The sequence below is a fragment of the Peromyscus maniculatus genome, chromosome 1 (genome assembly GCF_049852395.1).
Source record: "Peromyscus maniculatus bairdii isolate BWxNUB_F1_BW_parent chromosome 1, HU_Pman_BW_mat_3.1, whole genome shotgun sequence".
NCBI classification, from domain to species: domain Eukaryota; kingdom Metazoa; phylum Chordata; class Mammalia; order Rodentia; family Cricetidae; genus Peromyscus; species Peromyscus maniculatus.
This window is the reverse complement of record NC_134852.1, coordinates 30,828,058-30,846,421: the sequence shown is the minus strand read 5'-3', so window position 1 is coordinate 30,846,421 and position 18,364 is coordinate 30,828,058. Positions and strand designations below refer to the sequence as shown.

Genomic DNA, 18,364 nt, shown 5'->3' with positions numbered 1-18,364 from the left:
GTACGTGCGCGCGCGGACGCGGAGGCTCCTGGGAAGTGTAGTCCGGAGTCTCTGGCCCTGGGCGCTCCTCTGCCGAGGCCAGCGGTCGTGGAGCATTCTGGAAAGTGTAGTTCAAGTTCTCCGGTTGTTGCACGTGTTTTGGCCGGGTGGGCTGACGCGAAGCGGTCTGGGAAGTGGTGGTTTCAGTTAGCATCCGCTCCCCGTGTTCTCCGGTGAGTCTCCTCTCTCCCGCACCTTCCTCGACTGACCCCCTGGATCTGGAGGTTTGCAGGGTCGGCGGCGGGCGGAGGCCAGTGAGCCTCCCTCCATCCCGCAGAGAGGAGGCCATGCCCACGTCCACGCCCACGAAAGAGAGCGCAGGATGCTGAGGAAGAATGACGAGCCATGGTTACCTTTCTAGAGCTTTATTAGGAGAGAGAGACAGAGAGACCTCGCGGAGGGAAGAGAGCAGCCGAACTGGACTTCACTGGACAAGGCTCCAGACACTGAGCAGTGTCTGCTGCATTTGGGCCCCCTGGTGAGGGAGTTACATGTGTTGCCAGTGTGATTTGGTTCGTTAGCTTTTAGGCAATATCTGTTTTTGAAACAGGGTTTCTCTGTGTAGCCCTGGCTGTCCTGAGACCCCCTGTGTAGGCCAGGCTGGCCTCGAACTCAAGAGAGTTACTCAACTCTCCTTCCTGAGTGATGGGATTGAAGATGCATGTCACCACACCATGCTTATTTTTCTTATTTTAATGATGAAGGGCTTGAGATAGGGTGGATAAATTAGGGCTTCAAGGTTGGCCCAGGACTTACAACAGCCCAGGTCCATGGCTTAGGTTCATAGCTTTCTGGATATATTCTCATCAAGACATAGGATTGCCTGGAATAATAACCAGAGATTTCGGGCCAAAGTCCTTAAGAAACCCCAATAGTCTAGGCTCAGTCGCCTGCCCAACCCAACCAAAGACAGAAGTAGTGGTGATGAGTAGAGAAGAGACTGAACCATAGTGGCTGCGTTGGGGTCCAGTGAGGCCCTGGTCCGACTTCATGGTACTGACCTGAACTTTAGGTGAAACAGGGGAACAGGGGCCTGCAAGATGGCGCAGCAGGTAAAAGTGCTTGCTGCCAAGCCTGACGACCCGTGTTCAACCCCCAGAAGGTACGTGGTGGAAGCAGAGGGCCAACTGGAGCAGCAGATGATCTTCTGGTGGCCACACCTGTGCCCTGCACACACACCCGAGGTCAGCGGTTCTCCGCTTCCTAATGCCGCCACCCTTTAATACGGCCCCTCGTGTTGTGGTGACCCCCAACCATAAAATTATTTCGTATCTACTTTGTAACTGTAATCTTGCTACTATTATGAATCATGATGTGAATATCTGATACACAGGATTCTTGATGGAGGCTTTTCTGTCCCACCCTGGTCCCGCAGCCGCTTCCCAAATAATTGACTCAGAGGCTTAATACTAATTACAGACTGACTGACCTGTGGCTCAGGCTTATTACTAGCTAGCTCTGACATCTTAAATTAGCCCATTTCTATTAAGCTGTGTATTGCCACGTGGCCATGGTGTTACTGCTCTGCTCCTTGGGTGGCTGGATGGCTGGCATCTGCTGACCCCGCCCCCTTTCTCCCTGTCTCTCTGCTTGGATTTCCCACCTTACTCTATCCTGCCTTGCTATAGGCCAAAGCAGTCTGTTATTAACCAATGGTAATAAACCGTATTCACAGCGTACAGAAAGACATCCCACAGCACACAGGGTCATGACCCACAGGTTGAGAACAGTTGCTCTAAATTACTGTAATTAAATAAATAAGGAAGGGTCAGGGCAAATGTGTACATAATTAAGCAGCCATACTGGGTCTCCCTATCCTGGTTTTGACTCAGATCACTAAAAGTGGCTTGATACATAGTTATTGCCCCAGGGGACCCCTGATTTGTTACGGGATGTCCCTGTCATAGCTAACTGTTCCTGTCTTGTGGGTGGTCTGTCCATCCATAGTCAAGGTGATGGCTGCTTGGGACCCTGACTCATCTTGGTGCCTTCAGACGAGAGGGCTGACACCAGCTTAGGTTGCCTCCGAGCAGCTCCTGTCAGTCAGCTCGCTCTGTCTATCTGTCTGTCTATCTGTCTGTCTGTCTGTCTGTCTGTCTCTCTCTCTCTCTCTCTCTCTCCTGACCATCTATTGTCGTCATCAGAAACAACAGTGAGATGAGACTCAGAATGCTGGATGCGAGATGAAGCTGGGTTCAGGGACCCCACCTGCCTCTGACCTCACGTGTTCATGGGTGCAGCAGCTGACATCTTTGTTGGTAAGGACGCCCTAAAATACCAGGTACCTGGTCACGGTGCTGCCTGTGTGTGTTCATCTTCTCCCCGTCATAATCGTAGGACCGACTCCGTTTCTGTCCCTTCTGTCGCTGAGGATGTGCACAGCGGTTTTGGGGTTGGGACCGAGGTCACACAGCAGCTTCTCTGCAGGTATGTGTGAGGAACCTTCGTGGAGCAGTGTGCTAGCGTGCATGCGCTGCTCAGGGCCCCGGGTGTGCCAAACAATAGAGCGGTCCTAGCTTTTTATGGTGACTTTTGAGATAGCGTCTCCCTGTGTAATCCAGGCCAACTTGAACTGATAGCAGTCCTCCTGCCTCAGTCGCTCCTGAGTGCCAGAACTGCAGATGTGTAACATCAAGCCAAGTTGTTGTTTCTGCCTGGCAAAGATGATTTTCCTGTAGTTTGTTAAGTTTAATTATGCTGATTATCAAAATGTGGCGGCATACATTTCCCAGAGGCGGGGACTTTATTCAGTTGTCTCTGTTTCCATGGCAAAGCCTTCCAGGGCTCTCCTCTCAGTTTGGTGAGTTTGCAAAACCTCGTGTCTTTGAGGAGCTGGCCCATGGCACAGCCTAATTCCTAGAGCACCGGTGGACAGCTCTTCTCCACTGTCCCAGTATGAAAGGTGGAGAGGAGACTTCGGCTCTGTACTGGGCGGGTGGCTCCTGGCCTGGGGCTCTTGGCTGCAGGGTGAGCGCTGTCTGAATCAGCCTCCCCAGGAAGCCGCACAATTGCCATGCATAGCACGCTGCCGTGGGAGCTGGTCAGACCCTGGCCAGACCCTGGCCAGACGCTCATGGCTTTTTTCTCTCCCTTCGTTACCCCTTCCTAAGATGCAGCCCTTCCCCGGGAGGACAGGATGACCAAGCTCAAGGTGAGTTGTGCTGACTGTTCTATGTTTTTGTTTTTTAAATTCTCTCTCTTACATTTATTGGTTTATTTGTTGTGTGGGCGTGGCTGTAGACAGGTGCACTGTGCCACAGTGTGGTGTGCATGTGGAGGTCAGAGGACATTTGGGAAGCCCTCAGGTGCCAGATGTTAGTCACCATGTGTTTTAGTGTCACTTAACTTTTTTTTTTTAATTTTTTTTTTAAGATTTTATTTATTTATTTATTTATTTATTTATTTATTTATTTATTTATTTATTTATTTATTTATTATGTATACAGCATGTATGACTGCAGGCCAGAAGAGGGCACCAGATCTCATTACAGATGGTTGTGAGCCACCATGTGGTTGCTGGGAATTGAACTCAGGACCTCTGGAAGAGCAGTCAGTGCTCTTAACCTCTGAGCCATCTCTCCAGGCCTAACTTTTATCACTTTATAATGGCATGGATAAAATAATAAAGAAGGGCTCAGTGGTCAAAAGCACTGGCTGCTCTTCCAGGGCACCCAAGTTTGGATCCCAGCACCTGCATCGAGTGACTCACAACGGCCTGTAACTCTAGCTCCCTGGACTCCGATGCCCTCTTTTGGCCTCTGAGGACACTTGCACTCACATGCACATGCCCAGCCCACATACACATAATCAGAAATAATAAAGGTGTTTTAAAAAAAATCATAAAAATACAATATGATTGGATGAGCAGTCACAGACTAGAAAAGCCCGTGACAACATCGTTCATGTTGGGACACCGCTATACACAGAGCTAGACAAGAATAAGAGGGAGAATGTCCACCACATGGATGCTTGGGAATGGCAACACGGGCTGGAAATGAGCTCAGGCAGAGCACTTGCCTCGAATGTTCAGTGCCCTGGCTTTGATCCTCAGCAGTGCAGAACCGACACCCACTCAGCTTAACGTTGTCGATAGAATTTTACGTAGTCGTAAGCTAACACACTGGTTAACTAGAAGGACAGGCAAAGTGCCAAAGAGAGCTGACCATGGGGCCAGAGAGCTAGCCCGAGGGAGAGAGTGCTTGCCTTGCATGCGTGAGGCCCCAGGTTCAATCCCCAGCACCACACACACCAGTCATGGTGTCACACACTTGTGATCCCAACACTTGGGAAGTAGAGGCAGGAGGCTTAGAGCGGTGCAGGGTCATCCTTGGCTACATCAAATTTGAGGCCAGTCTAAGCTACAAGATCCTGTCTCAAAAGAAAATTATAAAATACAGAGAGGAGCAGAGCCTGGTGGCACACACCTTGAGTCCCCAGCACTCAGGAGGCAGAGCCAGACGGATCTCTGTGGTTCAAGGCCAGTATGGTCTACAGAATGAGTTCCAGGACAGCCAGGGCCGTTACACAGAGAAACCCTGTCTCGAAACAAAACCACAGAGAGGAAATAAACATAGTTAGTAAATATATGAAAATATGTTATTTTACAGCCAGGCATGGTGGCACACGCCTTTAGTCCTTGTACTCGGGAGGCAGAGGCAGGCAGATCTCTTGTGAGTTTGAGGCCAACCTCCTGGTCTGTAGAGCAAGATCCAGGACAGGTTCTAAAGCAACACAGAGAAACCCTGTCTCAAAAAAAACGTAATCACAAAGTAAATACAAATATCAAGTTGTTTTTCACTGATTTGTATTAGGACTTTTTAACATCTGTTTTGAGTATATGAGTGTACTCACATGCATGCCACAGCACACATGTGGAGGTCAGAGAACACCTGTAGGAGTCAGTTCTCTCCTACGATGTGGCTCCCAGGAATTGAACTTAGGATGTCTGGCTTGATGGCAAATGCCTTCACCCACTGAGCTGCCTCTTGCTAGCCCAGGTTTTTGTTATGGATTCACTGTTGCCTATGGCATAAAGAACCACGGGTCTTTATATGGATTTGAGGGAAAGAATACAATAGAAAAATGTAGGTGGAGTTTTTCTGTCACAATCACCTGCTCCCAAATAACTGACACAGAGGCCTAGTATTACTTACAAATGCTCGGCCGATAGCTCAGGCTTGTTGCTAGCTAACTCTGTTTTTTTTTTGGTTTTTCGAGACAAGGTTTCTCTGTGTTGCTTTGCACCTTTCCTGGAACCCGCTTTGGAGACCAGACTGGCCTCGAACTCACAGAGATCCGCCTGCCTCTGCCTCCCAAGTGCTGGGATTAAAGGCGTGCGCCACCACCGCCCGGCCGCTAGCTAACTCTTACATTTGACCCCTATTTCTTATCTGTGCCTCACCACGTGGCTCATGGATTGTTACCTCATTTTCTATGTGTCCTGCTTGCTCAGCGGCCGACTGGTGTCTCTCCTGACTGCACTCCTCCTCCTTCCAGAGTCCTCTGCATCTGGCTGTCCTGCCTATACTTCCTACCTGGCTACTGGCCTGTCACCTTTTTATTAACCAATGAGAGTAATACATATTCACAGTGTACAGAAGTATTGTTCCACAGCAGGGGAGAAAAATTGAGAAGAAAGTCTGCCTCATACATTATAATTTTAAAGTTGCGTATTTGTTGATGTTGCAGTTTTAACATATAAGAGAATGGACAATTGAACTCTATGTAAAAAGTGGTCTTTTTGTTAGTTTTATGTTTCTGAGACAGGGTTCCATCCTGTCCTGGAACTCAGTATGGCTTCCAACTGACAAGTCACCCTCCTGTCTCAGCCTCCCATGTACTGGCATGGGGCATTGTGCCCACCCCCAATGTCCGTGGTGCTGCGGGTGGGACAGAGGAAGGACTTTGTGGATGCCAGGCAGGCACTCCATGACCCTGCGATGTAGCAGGAATCTTAGAAGGTCTTAATAATAAGATCAAACCTGAGGCCAGTAATTGTGGTGAATGCTGGAAGATCAGAGATACAGAACAAGCCACAGCCACCTCACCTTGCCAGTTCCTCAGCTGATCCTGTTTCCTCAGACTGGATGCTTCTGAGTCCTCATCCAAATGGGTCTCAGCTGAACTGTGCTGCTCCAAAGCCTAAGAGCTTAACCAGCTAAAAGCTTCTAGTTTCTGGTCTCCATGCCTTATATACCTTTCTGTTTTTTCCATCACTCCCTGGGATTAAAGGCTCACTTCTTGGGATTAAAGGTGTGTGTCACCATGCCTGGCTGTTTCCAATGTGGCCTTGAACTCACAGAGATCCAGAGGGATTTCTGCCCCTGGAATGCTAGGATTAAAGGTGTGAGTGCCACCATTTTCTAGCCTTTGTATCTAGTGGCTGTTCTGTCTCTGAACCCAAATAAGTTTATTAGGGTGCACAGTATTTTGGGGAACACAATACCACCACACTGCCCCATTCCAGCCTCAGCTACCCTTTGTTGCAAGATTTAGGGGGCATGTATTTGGTATTGTAGGAGGCAGTAACATTCAAGGATGTGGCCGTGGTCTTCAGTGAGGAGGAGCTGGGGCTGCTGGACGCTGCCCAGAGGAAGCTGTACCATGACGTGATGCTGGAGAACTTCCGGATGCTGCTCTCAGTGGGTGAGGATGGTTGTGTAGCAGAGAGGGTAGCTCCCACGATGTCTCTGTGGCCCTGGCTCTGCATGCTGCTCTTGAAGGGGTCTCAAGATTTTGAATCATTGTGGGATGCAGAGCTGGGTTTTTCTAGTGTTTCTCCCCTGGCTAATGTGTGTGTTTTGTACATGGACCACAGGTGGGCAGCGTGATGCTGTGTTTCTGTGCCTTCTCTGATGGTAATCGCCTCCACACATGTAGTGAATATATGAACGTTTTTTTACATTAAAAAATTATACTTTGTGGGGCTAGAGAGATGGCTCAGGGTTAAGAGCACTGGCCGCTCCTGCAGAGAACCTGGGTTTGGTTCCCAGCACCCACATGGCAGCTCACAGTCACCTGTAATTCCAGTCCCACGGAGACCTGACTTCATCTCACCCACACTGGCACTAGGCATGCACATGGTGCACAGATATACATGCAGGCAAAACACTCATACATGTAAAATAATACACCTTAAATTAAAAAAGATGTACTGTGTGTGTGCGTGTGCATGTGTGTGTGTGTGTGTGTGTGTTTATGTATGTGGGTGCACATGTGCCGTAGCATGCATAGGAAAGCCAGACGACCACTTGTGGGCGTTGATTCTCTTTTTACACCATGTGAGTCCTGGGGACTGAGGTCTTCAGGTTGGCAGCAGGTGCCTTTCCCCTCAAAGCCGCCCTGCTGGCCCTTTATGAACAATTTTTAATGAGATAAATAATAGGGTAGAAAAGGCAAATGTTGTGTCACACACCGTTGATCCCAGCACTCTAGAGGCAGAGACGGAAGGTTTCTCTGGTCCTGCCCAGCCCTGCAGCGGGGACAAATTTCTCCCTCTGGCATCCTGCAGCTGCTTAGTCCCAAGTAAACACACAGAGGCTTATATTACTTACAAACTGTATGGCCTGTGGGTCAGGCTTCTTGGTAGCTAGTTCTTACATCTTTTTTTTTTTTTTTTAATTTTTTTTTATTATTATTTTTTTATTTTACAACACCATTCAGTTCCACATAATAGCCACAGATTCCCCTGCTCTCCCCTCCACCCCCCCGCCCCGCCCTAGTTCTTGCATCTTAATCCAACCCATTTCTGTTCATCTATTTGTCGCCACATGGCCATGGCATTACTGGTCTGCTGGCATGTTCCTTCAGCAGTGGGCTGGCGTCTCCCCGACTCCACCCTTCATCTCATCTCCAGTTGGAATGCACCGCCTAACCTTACCCTGCCAGTGCAGCTTTATTTATCAACCAGTCAGAGCAACACATATTCACAGCACACAGAAAGACATCCCACAGCAAGAAGACAGATCTCTGTGAGTTTGAGGCTAGCCTGGTCTACAGAGTGAGTTCCAAGACAGCCAGGATTACACATTGAGACCCTGTCCCAGAAAGGGTGGGCAATAATCAGAGCCCTTGGTGGTAACTTCTCTGCAGCAAAAACAATAGCCCGTTGTCAAAAATAGTGTGAGCGATTGTTAGAGGAAAGTGTGTGTGTGTGTGTGTGTGTGTGTGTGTGTGTGTTAGTAGAGATTGATTCCAGGGTCTTACACATGCAAGAAAGCACTGTGGCATGAGGATATATCCCTAATACTGTTGCCACTTTTTATCTGGGCAAGGTCTCCCTAACACAGCCAGGCTGGCCTTGCACGCGCAGTTTCCCAGGCAGGCTTTGAACCTGTAACCCTCCTGCCGTAGCCTCCCAGATGCTGGGATTACAGGCCTGCACCACCAGTCCTCCTGAAAATGGAACCGTTCTAGTAACTTATGCTAACGTCTGCCTCTGTGGTGTTTTTTTTTTTTTTTTTTTTTTTTTGCACTAAACATATTTCTTTTGTCATGACACAACTAGAGTATTAGAAAGCAGGGCAGAGGCAGGAGGATCCCTATGAATTTGAGACTAGTGGGGCACAGTGTGAAACAGTGGTCTCAAAAACTAAAATAGAGCAAAACAAGAAGTTTGGAAAACACACTGGTGTGTGGTGTGTGCGTGTGTGTGGTGTGTGTGTGTATGTGGTGTTTGTGTGTATGTATGTGTATATATATGTGTGTGGTGTGTGCATGTGTGTGTTGTGTGTGTATTGTGTGTGTGTGTGGTGTGTGTGTGTGTTGTATGTGGTGTTTGTGTGTGCTGTCTGAATATGTGTATGTATGCAGTGTGTGTGGGTGCCACAGTATACTGGTGGAAGTCAGGGGACAACCCGTGGGGGCCACTTCTTTTCTGCCACCATGTGGGTCCCAGGAGCGGAACGCAGGCCATCAGCCTTGGCTGCGAGAGATCTTACCTTCTAAACCATCTTACCGATCTGCCCATGAATTCACTTTCTCTTAGTAAGGTATATTATTTGTGTGTGTATATATCTGTGGGTACCCACGGGGGCCGGAGAGGGTATGGTACCCCCGGAGCTGGAGTTAGTGGCTGTAGCGAGCCACCCAGTGTGGGTGCCTGGGTCCTCCGCAAGAACAGTCAGTGCTCTTCACTGCTGAGCCGTCTCTCCAGCCCCCAAGAGTTAGTCACCTCCACCCAGTTCTAGAGAGAACTGAGCTTTGACTTGTGAAGGCGGCCACCTGTGGTGGGGACTCTGAGGTGGGGACCCGAGTCTGTCCTGCCGGTCATCTTGGGCAGAGTGTTGGCGCCACTGTCGGCCTGTGCCCAGGCCACGGGGAACTGTCGTGGTTTGTCCTCCAGGGCTGCCATCCTGCCCTCTTGTCTCACTCCTCCGCTCCCACGGGCTCCTTTGGACTTGAGCCACATCGTGGCTTCCTGTACCTACATGCCGTATTACTTGGGGACATCAAGTCTGGATACTTAAGATGGCTTACAGTGTCCCGTGTGTCTGTTCCTACCCGTATCAGGTGGGTCACATCTGTCACTCCAGCAGCTGCATGACGTAATGGCCTCCCTGATGCCATTTCCCTGGGGTCAGGGTTTAAAGCGAATGTCTTTCCCATGTGGGAAGGTGCTTTCTCTCTCTCTCTCTCTCTCTCTCTCTCTCTCTCTCTCTCTCTCTCTCTCTCCCTCTCTCCCTCTCTCCCTCCCTCCCTCCCTCCCTCCCTCCTTCCTTCCTTCCTTCTTTCCTTCTTTTTCTTTTTTCTTTTTTTTTTTTTTTTTTTGGTTTTTCAAGACAGGGTTTCTCTCTGTAGCTCTGGCTGTCCTGGATCTCACTCTGTAAACCAGGCTGGCCTTGAACTCACAGAGATCCTCCTGCCTCTGCCTCCCGGGCGTGCGCCACTGCCGCAGCCCAGTGGGGAGGTGCTTTCTATTTCACTGTGGCAGTACTGAGGATGGAGCCAGGGCCTGGCACGTGTTGGACAAGGCTGCTACCGCTGAGCCGCATCCCAGGCTTTTCAAAGGCCACTTAGCCAGGACCCTAGAAGTGACCTGCCCCTTACAGTGAGGACGGAAGTCCTCTGAAACAAGCGGCGTTCAAGGCCGTCTTTGCTTCACAGCCGCCCGCCTCTTCCGGAAAGACCCAGGGAAGAATATCGCCTGTTGTTTAGTCTTATTAAAAGTACCGTATGATGGTCATGCCTTGGTGGTCTACAGAAACAAGTGGTGCTGTAGAAGAAATCTAGCCATAGCGAGACCTTGTGGGGCGGAGGGAGAAAGGGAAATAGTTTCACTAAACCGACGCGTTAGGGAAGGTAGAGTTCAGTTTAAATAAGGGGCCAGTTGATGCCTTATATAGTGAGAAACACAGCCTGATCGGAAGGAATTAATTGTTCTCCCCAAATCTGATACACGTCCTAGAAGACACAAGAATACCACATTCAGAAATGGTACTTTTCAGTATTTGTGCAGAAATGACAAACTAGATACTTGAAAAACTCAGTTGACACACCCTTATCTTTTCCAAGGTGCGCCAGTACTAAGAGTTTTTCACTTAAACAATTCAGCTGTTTGAAGAATCATTACATCCCATACATGCTTTTATTTTTATTTTTGATGTATATAGTGATAAATCCTTTTTTTCCTCCTTGAGATAGGATCTCACTATGTAGCCCTGGCTGACCTAGAACTTGTTATATACTAGGCTGGGCTCAAACTCACAGAGATCCGCCTGTCGCTGTCTCCTGAGTGAAGAATACATCTTAAGGGCTGGGGTGTTAGCGGGACAGCTGTGCTTAGCACATACAAGGCCTTGCCTGTGTTTATTGCACATGCACACAATGAACACGGTGTGTGTGTGTGTGTGTGTGTGTGTGTGTGTGTGTGTGTGTGTAGGTATTTGTGAATGAAGTAGCCTGAAGACTGTAGACAACGGTACCTCCCCAGCCCGCAGAACACCTGTGAAGTGTTTTGGTTCTGTTCGTGCTCAGGCGCCGGCCACTGGATGTACTTTAAAGTCCTGGTCCCCAGGCTGCGGTGGGAAGCAGTGGTGCAGCCCAGGCAGGACGTTTCCCCGGCCTCCACCGTGTTCCCTGTTCGTTTCCTGACATGACGTTTTTTCCTGAGTCTGCTGGCTTTTTAAACACAGGGAGAGAGGACAGAATTCCCAAGGACCATTTCTGCAGCGCCATGTGTCGTCTTTCCTTTCTGAGCTCCTCTGGAGGTGCCTTGGTGGTCATTCTGGTGGTCCCATTAGCAGCTTCCAACACTGGAGTGACCCTCCGGTGACATCTCCCAGGTAGTCTTGCCTGGGTGTGGTGTTGGAGGCTAGCCTGATCTACTACCAGGTTCCAGGCCAATAAGGAATCCGTACTGAGACCCTGTGTTTTGTACTGACAGAGGCCATGTGCCGAATCCCTGTCCATATAACAGAGCACAGTTGGCTGTGGTAGAATTGTGTGGAGGGTGTATTGTTTCGGTTAAAAAATTCTCAGGGGCATAGTCTTTTTTTTTTTAAAGTTTCTTTTGAAGGTCAGTTTTAAAGTTTATTTTTTATTTGAAAGTATGTTTATGTGTGAGGGTATGTGCACCTGAGGTCAGTGCCCTCATTGCTGGAGTTAGTCGGCCATAAGCTGCCGATGGTGCTGGGTGTTGATCTTACGTCCTCTGCCAAGGCAAAACACACTCTTAGCTGTCAGTCATCTCTCCAGCTCTTGAAGGTCCTTTTAAAAAATGTTTTATTATTTAATGTGCTTGGTTGTTTGGCTTGCATGTATGTCTGTGCGCCAGGTGCATGCAGTGCCCTCTGAGGCCAGAAGGGGGCATCAGCTTTCCCTGGAACTGGAGTTACAGATGGTTGTGAGTAGCCATGTAGGTGGAGGGAATCAAACCCAGGTCTTCCGAAAAAGCAGCCAGTGCTCTTAACCTCTGAACCATCTCTCCAAGCCCCTGAAGGTCATTTAAAAAACAAAAAGACAAAACTTTAGGGACAAATTTAAGAGGAAATGCTTATTAGATAAATATGGTGATTAAATCAAAGAAAGGAAGTTATGCCATACTCCACCACTCTACATATACAATGTTTGTTCTCATGTTTCTGCATCCAGAAAAGGGATGAAATAGTTGAAAAGGGATACTAGTCATGTAAACCTTCATTTTTGCCTGCCTGTGTGTATGTCTGTGTACCACATGCATGTCGAGTATCAGCAGAAGTCAGAAGAGGACATCAGGTCCCCTGGGACTGGAGTTAGATGGTTGTGAGCTGCCATGCGGGTGCTGAGATTGAACTCTGGTCCTCCAGAAGAGCAGCCAGTGCTCTTAACCATTGAGCTATCCATGTCAATCTTCGGTGGCAGCTAAATTTTTCTTTTTCCCAATAACATAATTTCCCTTTATCTGTTGTTTGTTTTTGTTTTTTGAGACATGGTTTGAACTTGTGATTCTCCCGCTTCCTAAGTGCTGGAATTACAGGCCCTGGCCATCACGCTCAGCTTGTTGGTTATTGTCTTCACTGTGTAGCCCTTCACAGGTCCAGACTGGCTTCCAACTTGCATTAGCCTCTTGCCTTTGCATCCCAGTGATAGACCCTAGACCCAGGGTACTACCTTCTTGGTTGGGCGCCCCAAGAACCCAGACTCCGGTCCAGTTGATGCAAACAGCAAGAGGTTTATTGATGCAGCTGTACAGTCGGGCCACTCTTGTCCTGAGAGCAAGAGTCGGGCCCACTACAGCCACATAGTTACTTTTAAAGGAAAAACCCACAAAAGCTACAAGATTATAATTCCCATACAATTTCGTTTCGATTTATTTATGTCTAGAGGCTAATTTCACACGATCATGGCCTGATCACAGGGTGGGTACAGTCACATCCGCATGCACATTCTTCCTGAAACCTCAAGGGGGGGTATCAGGGTGGGAGTGAGGGTTACACAAAGGTCACTGACAGTGGTCCTTCCTGGAACACTTGCAATTATCCCAGTCACAGTTGAGCGCATTTCTTAATAGAAATCTCTTTACATTGTTACATTGTGGCAGGGGTGGTTGGGTAATGGCTGAGTCAGGTTGCCCTTGGAACTAGCTCTTTAGTTCCTCATTTTCCTGGGCTTGGAGGGTGTAAGCCTGAAGGGTTAGGGTCTTTCACCACATGCTGATCAATTCCCATCTTAAAACTGTGTTTTGAATTAAAAAAAAAAAAAAAAAAAAGATGCTAGAGATGTAGCCAGACCTGTTGGTAATTCCCAACCCTGTAATCTCAGCTACTCAGAAGGCATTTTCAAAGCAAAGCAGAGGAAATTTGATAGCCTGTGTGAAACTGAGAAAAAGGGCCAAGGATGTAGGTCAGTGGCAGAAGGCTTGCCTAGCATGTGCAGAGTCCTTGGTTCACTCCCCAGTCCTGAACAAACAAAATGTGTGGAGTCCTGGTATAAACCAGCACTCACTGGGCGGTGGTGGCGCACACCTCTAATCCCAGCACTCGGGAGGTAGAGCCAGGCGGATCTCTGTGAGTTCGAGGCGAGCCTGGTCTACAGAGCGAGATCCAGGCCAGGCTCCAAAGCTACACAGAGAAACACTATCTCGAAAAAACAAAACAGAACAACAACAACAAAACAGCACTCTTGAGGTGGAGGCAGGAAGATTGGGAATTCAAGGTCATCTTTGTTAGTACAGTGAGTTCAAGACCAGCCTGGGATGCATAAAACCATGTCTCAAAAAAAAAAAAAACAAAAAAACAAAAAACAAACAAACAAACAGGATTTTGTGGTCTTCCCTTTGCAAGGCAAGACCATCTCTGTAGTAAGATGGGCATGATGCATGATCCAGGGGTATGGGGATCGTCAGTGATGGGCTATTTACCTTCTGTTTCTTCTGACTTCCTTTCTCCTTTTCTCTTCTTTTCTTTTTTCTTTTCTTTTATGTTTTTCTTTTCTCCTTTATTTATTTTTATTTATTCTTTTTCCTGAGACAGGGTTTCTCAGACGACGATGGCCTTGAACCCATAGGGATCCACCTGCCTCTGTCTCCCAAATGCTGGGATTAAAGGTGTGCGCCACCACACCTGGCCAAAAAAAAAAAAAAAAAAAAAAAAAAAAAAAAAAAAAAAAAAGCTGTTTTTTTTTTTTTTCCTGATTGAAATACTTGTCTTGCTCTAGAGATAAGAAAAATTTGAACTTACCATTCACCTGTGATGCTTTACGGGGTTCTTGATGGTTCTCGTTATTGTGTGGTGAATGGGAGTCTGTTGCACTGCCCCTGGGTTCTAGGGTGTGTAGGTGAGAAGACAGGACACAGGATGTTCAAGGGAAGGGGAACCATTCTCTGGTTCCGTGAAGCCTTAGACTGTGGTCTTAACTACATAACCCCAACAGCAGCCAACAGAGCACCCGCACGCCCTACCTCTCTCTGAATTCTCTTTATGCTTTTAGGATCCAGGAATCTGAATGAGATGGAGTCCCTTCAGGAGGCAGGATGGAGGCACCTGCCCCGGGAAGAGCTTTTCTGCTCACGCATCTGGCAACAAGTTACCAGGGAGTTAACCCAGGGTCGAGACTGCAGGGGGAAGGATGGAGGAACCGGCTCTGCGTTGGGGAAACAGGATGCTGTACAGAACGAAGGAGCGGAGCTCAGTAAACTTTCCAGGAGGAATTCATTTCTTCAAGTTCACCAGGGAGAATGCCGTGAAGAAGCGGAGCTCAGTAAACTTTCCAGGAGGAGTTCACAGCTGCAGCTCCGCTGGGGAATGAACGGCGGTGGAGAACCTGACAAAGAGGAGAGAGGCTGTAGCCGGGACTCTCGTCCTGCGGTGACCGGGAAAGGCCCCGCAGGAGAGAGGAAGTACAGATGTGAAAAGTGTGACAGCTCCTTCTGCCGGCTCTCGAGCCTTCAGGCCCACCAGGTAAGGCACACCGGGGAGAAGCCGTACCAGTGTGAGGAGTGTGGCAAGGGCTTCACCCGGGTCTCCACGCTTCTGGACCACCAGCGGGGCCACACGGGAAACAAGCCCTACCAGTGCGGTGCTTGCTGGAAGAGTTTCTGTCACAGCTCAGAATTTAACAATCACCAGAGAGTCCACACGGGAGAGAAACCCTACATCTGTGAGGCGTGTGGGAAGGGCTTCAGCCAGGCCTCTCTTCTTCTGGCCCATCAGAGGACCCACACTGGCGAGAAACCCTACAAATGTAACACGTGCGGGAAGGGATTCAGCCGGAGTTCAGATCTGAGCGTTCATTGTAGAATCCACACAGGAGAGAAACCCTACAAATGTGAGAAGTGCGGGAAATCCTTCAGTCGGGTCTCGATTCTCCAGGTGCACCAGAGAGTCCACAGTGAGGAGAAACCGTATCAGTGTGCAGAGTGTGGGAAGGGCTTCAGTGTAGAGTCACACCTGCAAGCCCACCAGAGGTCCCACACTGGAGAAAGACCCTATCAATGTGAGGAGTGTGGAAAAGGTTTCTGTCGGGCATCCAATTTTCTAGCTCACCGTGGAGTCCACACAGGAGAAAAACCATTCCCATGTGACGTGTGTGGAAAACGCTTCCGGCAGAGGTCCTACCTCCAGGACCACCACAGGGTCCACACTGGAGAGAAACCGTACAAGTGTGAGGAGTGTGGGAAAGTCTTCAGCTGGAGCTCATACCTCAAAGCACACCAGAGGGTCCACACTGGAGAGAAACCGTACAAGTGTGAGGCTTGTGGGAAAGGGTTCAGCTGGAGCTCCGGGCTCCTGGTTCACCAGCGAGCCCATGCTGAGGATGAGGGTCACAGGGATTTCCCTGCACCAGAGGACTCACCCAGGGAACAAACTCTGTAAGGTTTTATGCTCTGATATTTCAGAAGGAAGCCGAAATGTTCCAGTTCTTAAAAGCGTCATGGGAGACAAAGGAGTTGGATCATAAGAGGGTCAATATTTTAACAACGATAGGGAGACCACAGAACAAAGAAGCCTGTACGTTGGAGCCATGCAGACTTCATTCAGAACTTTGACCTTTAACAAGCTGAGACAGTCACCGCAGGGAAGTCGAGTGTGATCTGGAGGTATCTAAACATCTTAGGACCGAAAGGACCAGATCTTTTTGACAGGAGCAGAGTTTTTTAAGCTGCTAGTCACAACCTCATGTGGGGCTTCATAACCGAATGTGGTCACAAGGTATTTACAAACACTACAGCTTTCTACCTACCCAGTGACCCAAAACTCCAAATTCCACAGGCAATAAATCTGAGGGTTTCTGGCAGCTCTAACCCAAGCTGCGACTGTGTGACTTTACTGCTGCCTTTCTCCGAACACACAGCATGAGCCCCGACATCTCCCTGTCACCACACACTGCCCACAGGTGCTGCGCGAAGTCCCTCTGCTCAGGGCCGACATTGTCTGTTAGGAATTGCAGTGCTTTCTACTGTACGCACAGTTTCTGCTCTTACAGAAGCAAAATAGTTTACTTACAGTATCTTCCTGTTCTCATCCTTCATACTTCAGTATCAAAGCAGTTAGCTGCAGATTGTGTTGTGTCCCGGCCAGTGTGATTTTAAACATCCAAATAGCTCCTCTCATAGAAAAGTGTTCCACAGCATTACTATGCAAATTTGCTTTCGTCGTTAATAAAGTATCACTTATTGAAATTGTTTTGAAATACATTTCTTCCTGATTAACAGCAGACGTTTGAGGTGTATACCTACATTGTGTACCTATATTCCCGAGCAGTGCCTGAGACATCATAAGCCTTCAGTAACTCTTAAGTCAGCTTTGAGAAAAGCAGTCATTTGAAATTTTTTATTCAATCTATCTCTGACTAAAGTTTCTGTAAATTTGTTCCTAGGAGGCTTGAAGGACATTTAAGTTATACACACAGGCCAATTTTCCCAACCCTGTGGAGCCTGTGGACAAATGTCTATCAAATTGAAGGTCTTCATGCATTCGTGGCTTGAGAAATCAGTGGGTTGTGGCCAGCTTTTTGGCATGCTCTTCCTTCATTGAAATATATTTATGTGTAGTCACACATGCACAGATCTCAATTTTATTGATTCCTGAATTTTGACAAATGTTTACGCTTCCGTGGTCATCAACATAGCTGTAAGTGATGTTTCTAATAAACAGAAATGTGCCTGTGGCCATTTCCGGTCAGCCCCACCCTCAGTGCCAATAAGCATTATGGTTTCTGAACTGCAGATACGTTACGTCCATTCTCAGGGCTCGCAGAGGTGCAGGATGTTTTTGTACGTGGAGTCTGACCTCTCAGTTTATTCAGGAAACAAAATATTCAGTGAGGTAAGAGGTCACTATGGAATCTCAATGAGACGACTTTAACGGAATTGTACACAGTAGACTATGTTGATTAATGGTAAAAAGAATATTTAATTGTTACTAAAACCAGAGCTTTTAAACACGGCTGTCCGTTTTGCATTCTCTCCATCACTGTGATAGTTCAGTTCTCCTCACCAACACTTGGGACATTAGCATTTTCTTTTGGTTTTGTCCCCCTCCCCCTTTTTTTTTTTTTTTTTGCCTCTCACAAGTTTATGGTGCTGGCTCATTTTGATTATATCCATTTCTTTTCTTTAAAAATTATCTCTACATGTTGTAGCATGAATCTTAAAAGGTCTCATTAATGAAAATAAACCTGGAGCAAGGTATTGGGGTGAATGCTGGAAGATCAGAGAAGCAGAACAAGCCACAGCCACCTCACCTCACAAGTTCCTCAGCTGATCCTGTTTCCTCAGACTGGAAGCTTCTGGGTCCTCATCCAAAAAGATCTCAGCTGAACTGCTGCTCGAAAGCCTGAAAGCTTAACCAGGCTTATCCAGGCTAGTTCCTGGTCCTCACGCCTTATATACCTTTTTGCTCCCTGCCATCACTTCCTGGGATTAAAGGCGTGAATCACCATGCCTGACTGTTTCCAGTGTGGCTTTAAACTCACAGAGATTCAGCCCGATCTCTGCCTCCCAAGTCATAGGATTAAAGGCGTGTGTGCCACCATTTTTCTGGCCTCTATATCTAGTGGTTATTCTGTTCTCTGACCCCCAGATAAGTTTATTAGGGTACACAATATTCTGGGGAACACAATACCACCATAACATGCCCTTGTTTGCCAGTCATATTCCTATTTAAATTGCTGAACCATGTTTGAGTCTTGGCCCATTTTTGAAAGTTGGTTATTTTCATGTGCATGGCCTTTGTTGTCAAGGGCTGGCAAGATGGCTCAGCAGGGAAAAGCCCCCTGCTACCTAGCCTGACAAGGGAGCAAGGAGAGAATTTCCTCCTGGAAGTTGTCGCGACTTCCTCGCTCGTGCAGTAGAATGTTCACACACATGCATGAACACACCAATAAATAAGTAGGGTCTGTTTTGTTT

General features: G+C 47.9%; 1 protein-coding gene across 6 annotated transcripts; it reads left to right on the top strand.

The window, feature by feature from the left end:
• Window positions 1-17: 17 nt before the first annotated feature.
• On the top strand, window positions 18-16,671 carry LOC102909979 (uncharacterized). 6 transcript variants are annotated; one of them, XM_042271845.2, is made up of 7 exons: window positions 34-212; window positions 1,139-1,223; window positions 2,184-2,297; window positions 2,377-2,466; window positions 3,150-3,190; window positions 6,558-6,684; window positions 14,446-16,671. In XM_042271845.2, exons 3-7 carry the CDS (start codon window positions 2,270-2,272, stop codon window positions 15,828-15,830), a joined length of 1,671 nt encoding a protein of 556 aa, XP_042127779.1. In that variant the 5' UTR covers window positions 34-212; window positions 1,139-1,223; window positions 2,184-2,269; the 3' UTR covers window positions 15,831-16,671. The 6 variants fall into 6 exon arrangements, with proteins under 6 accessions (XP_042127769.1, XP_076429290.1, XP_042127779.1 ...); XM_042271835.2 differs by lacking the exon at window positions 1,139-1,223 and having other exon boundaries at window positions 18-212; XM_076573183.1 differs by lacking the exon at window positions 6,558-6,684.
• The last annotated feature ends 1,693 nt before the right edge of the window (window positions 16,672-18,364 follow it).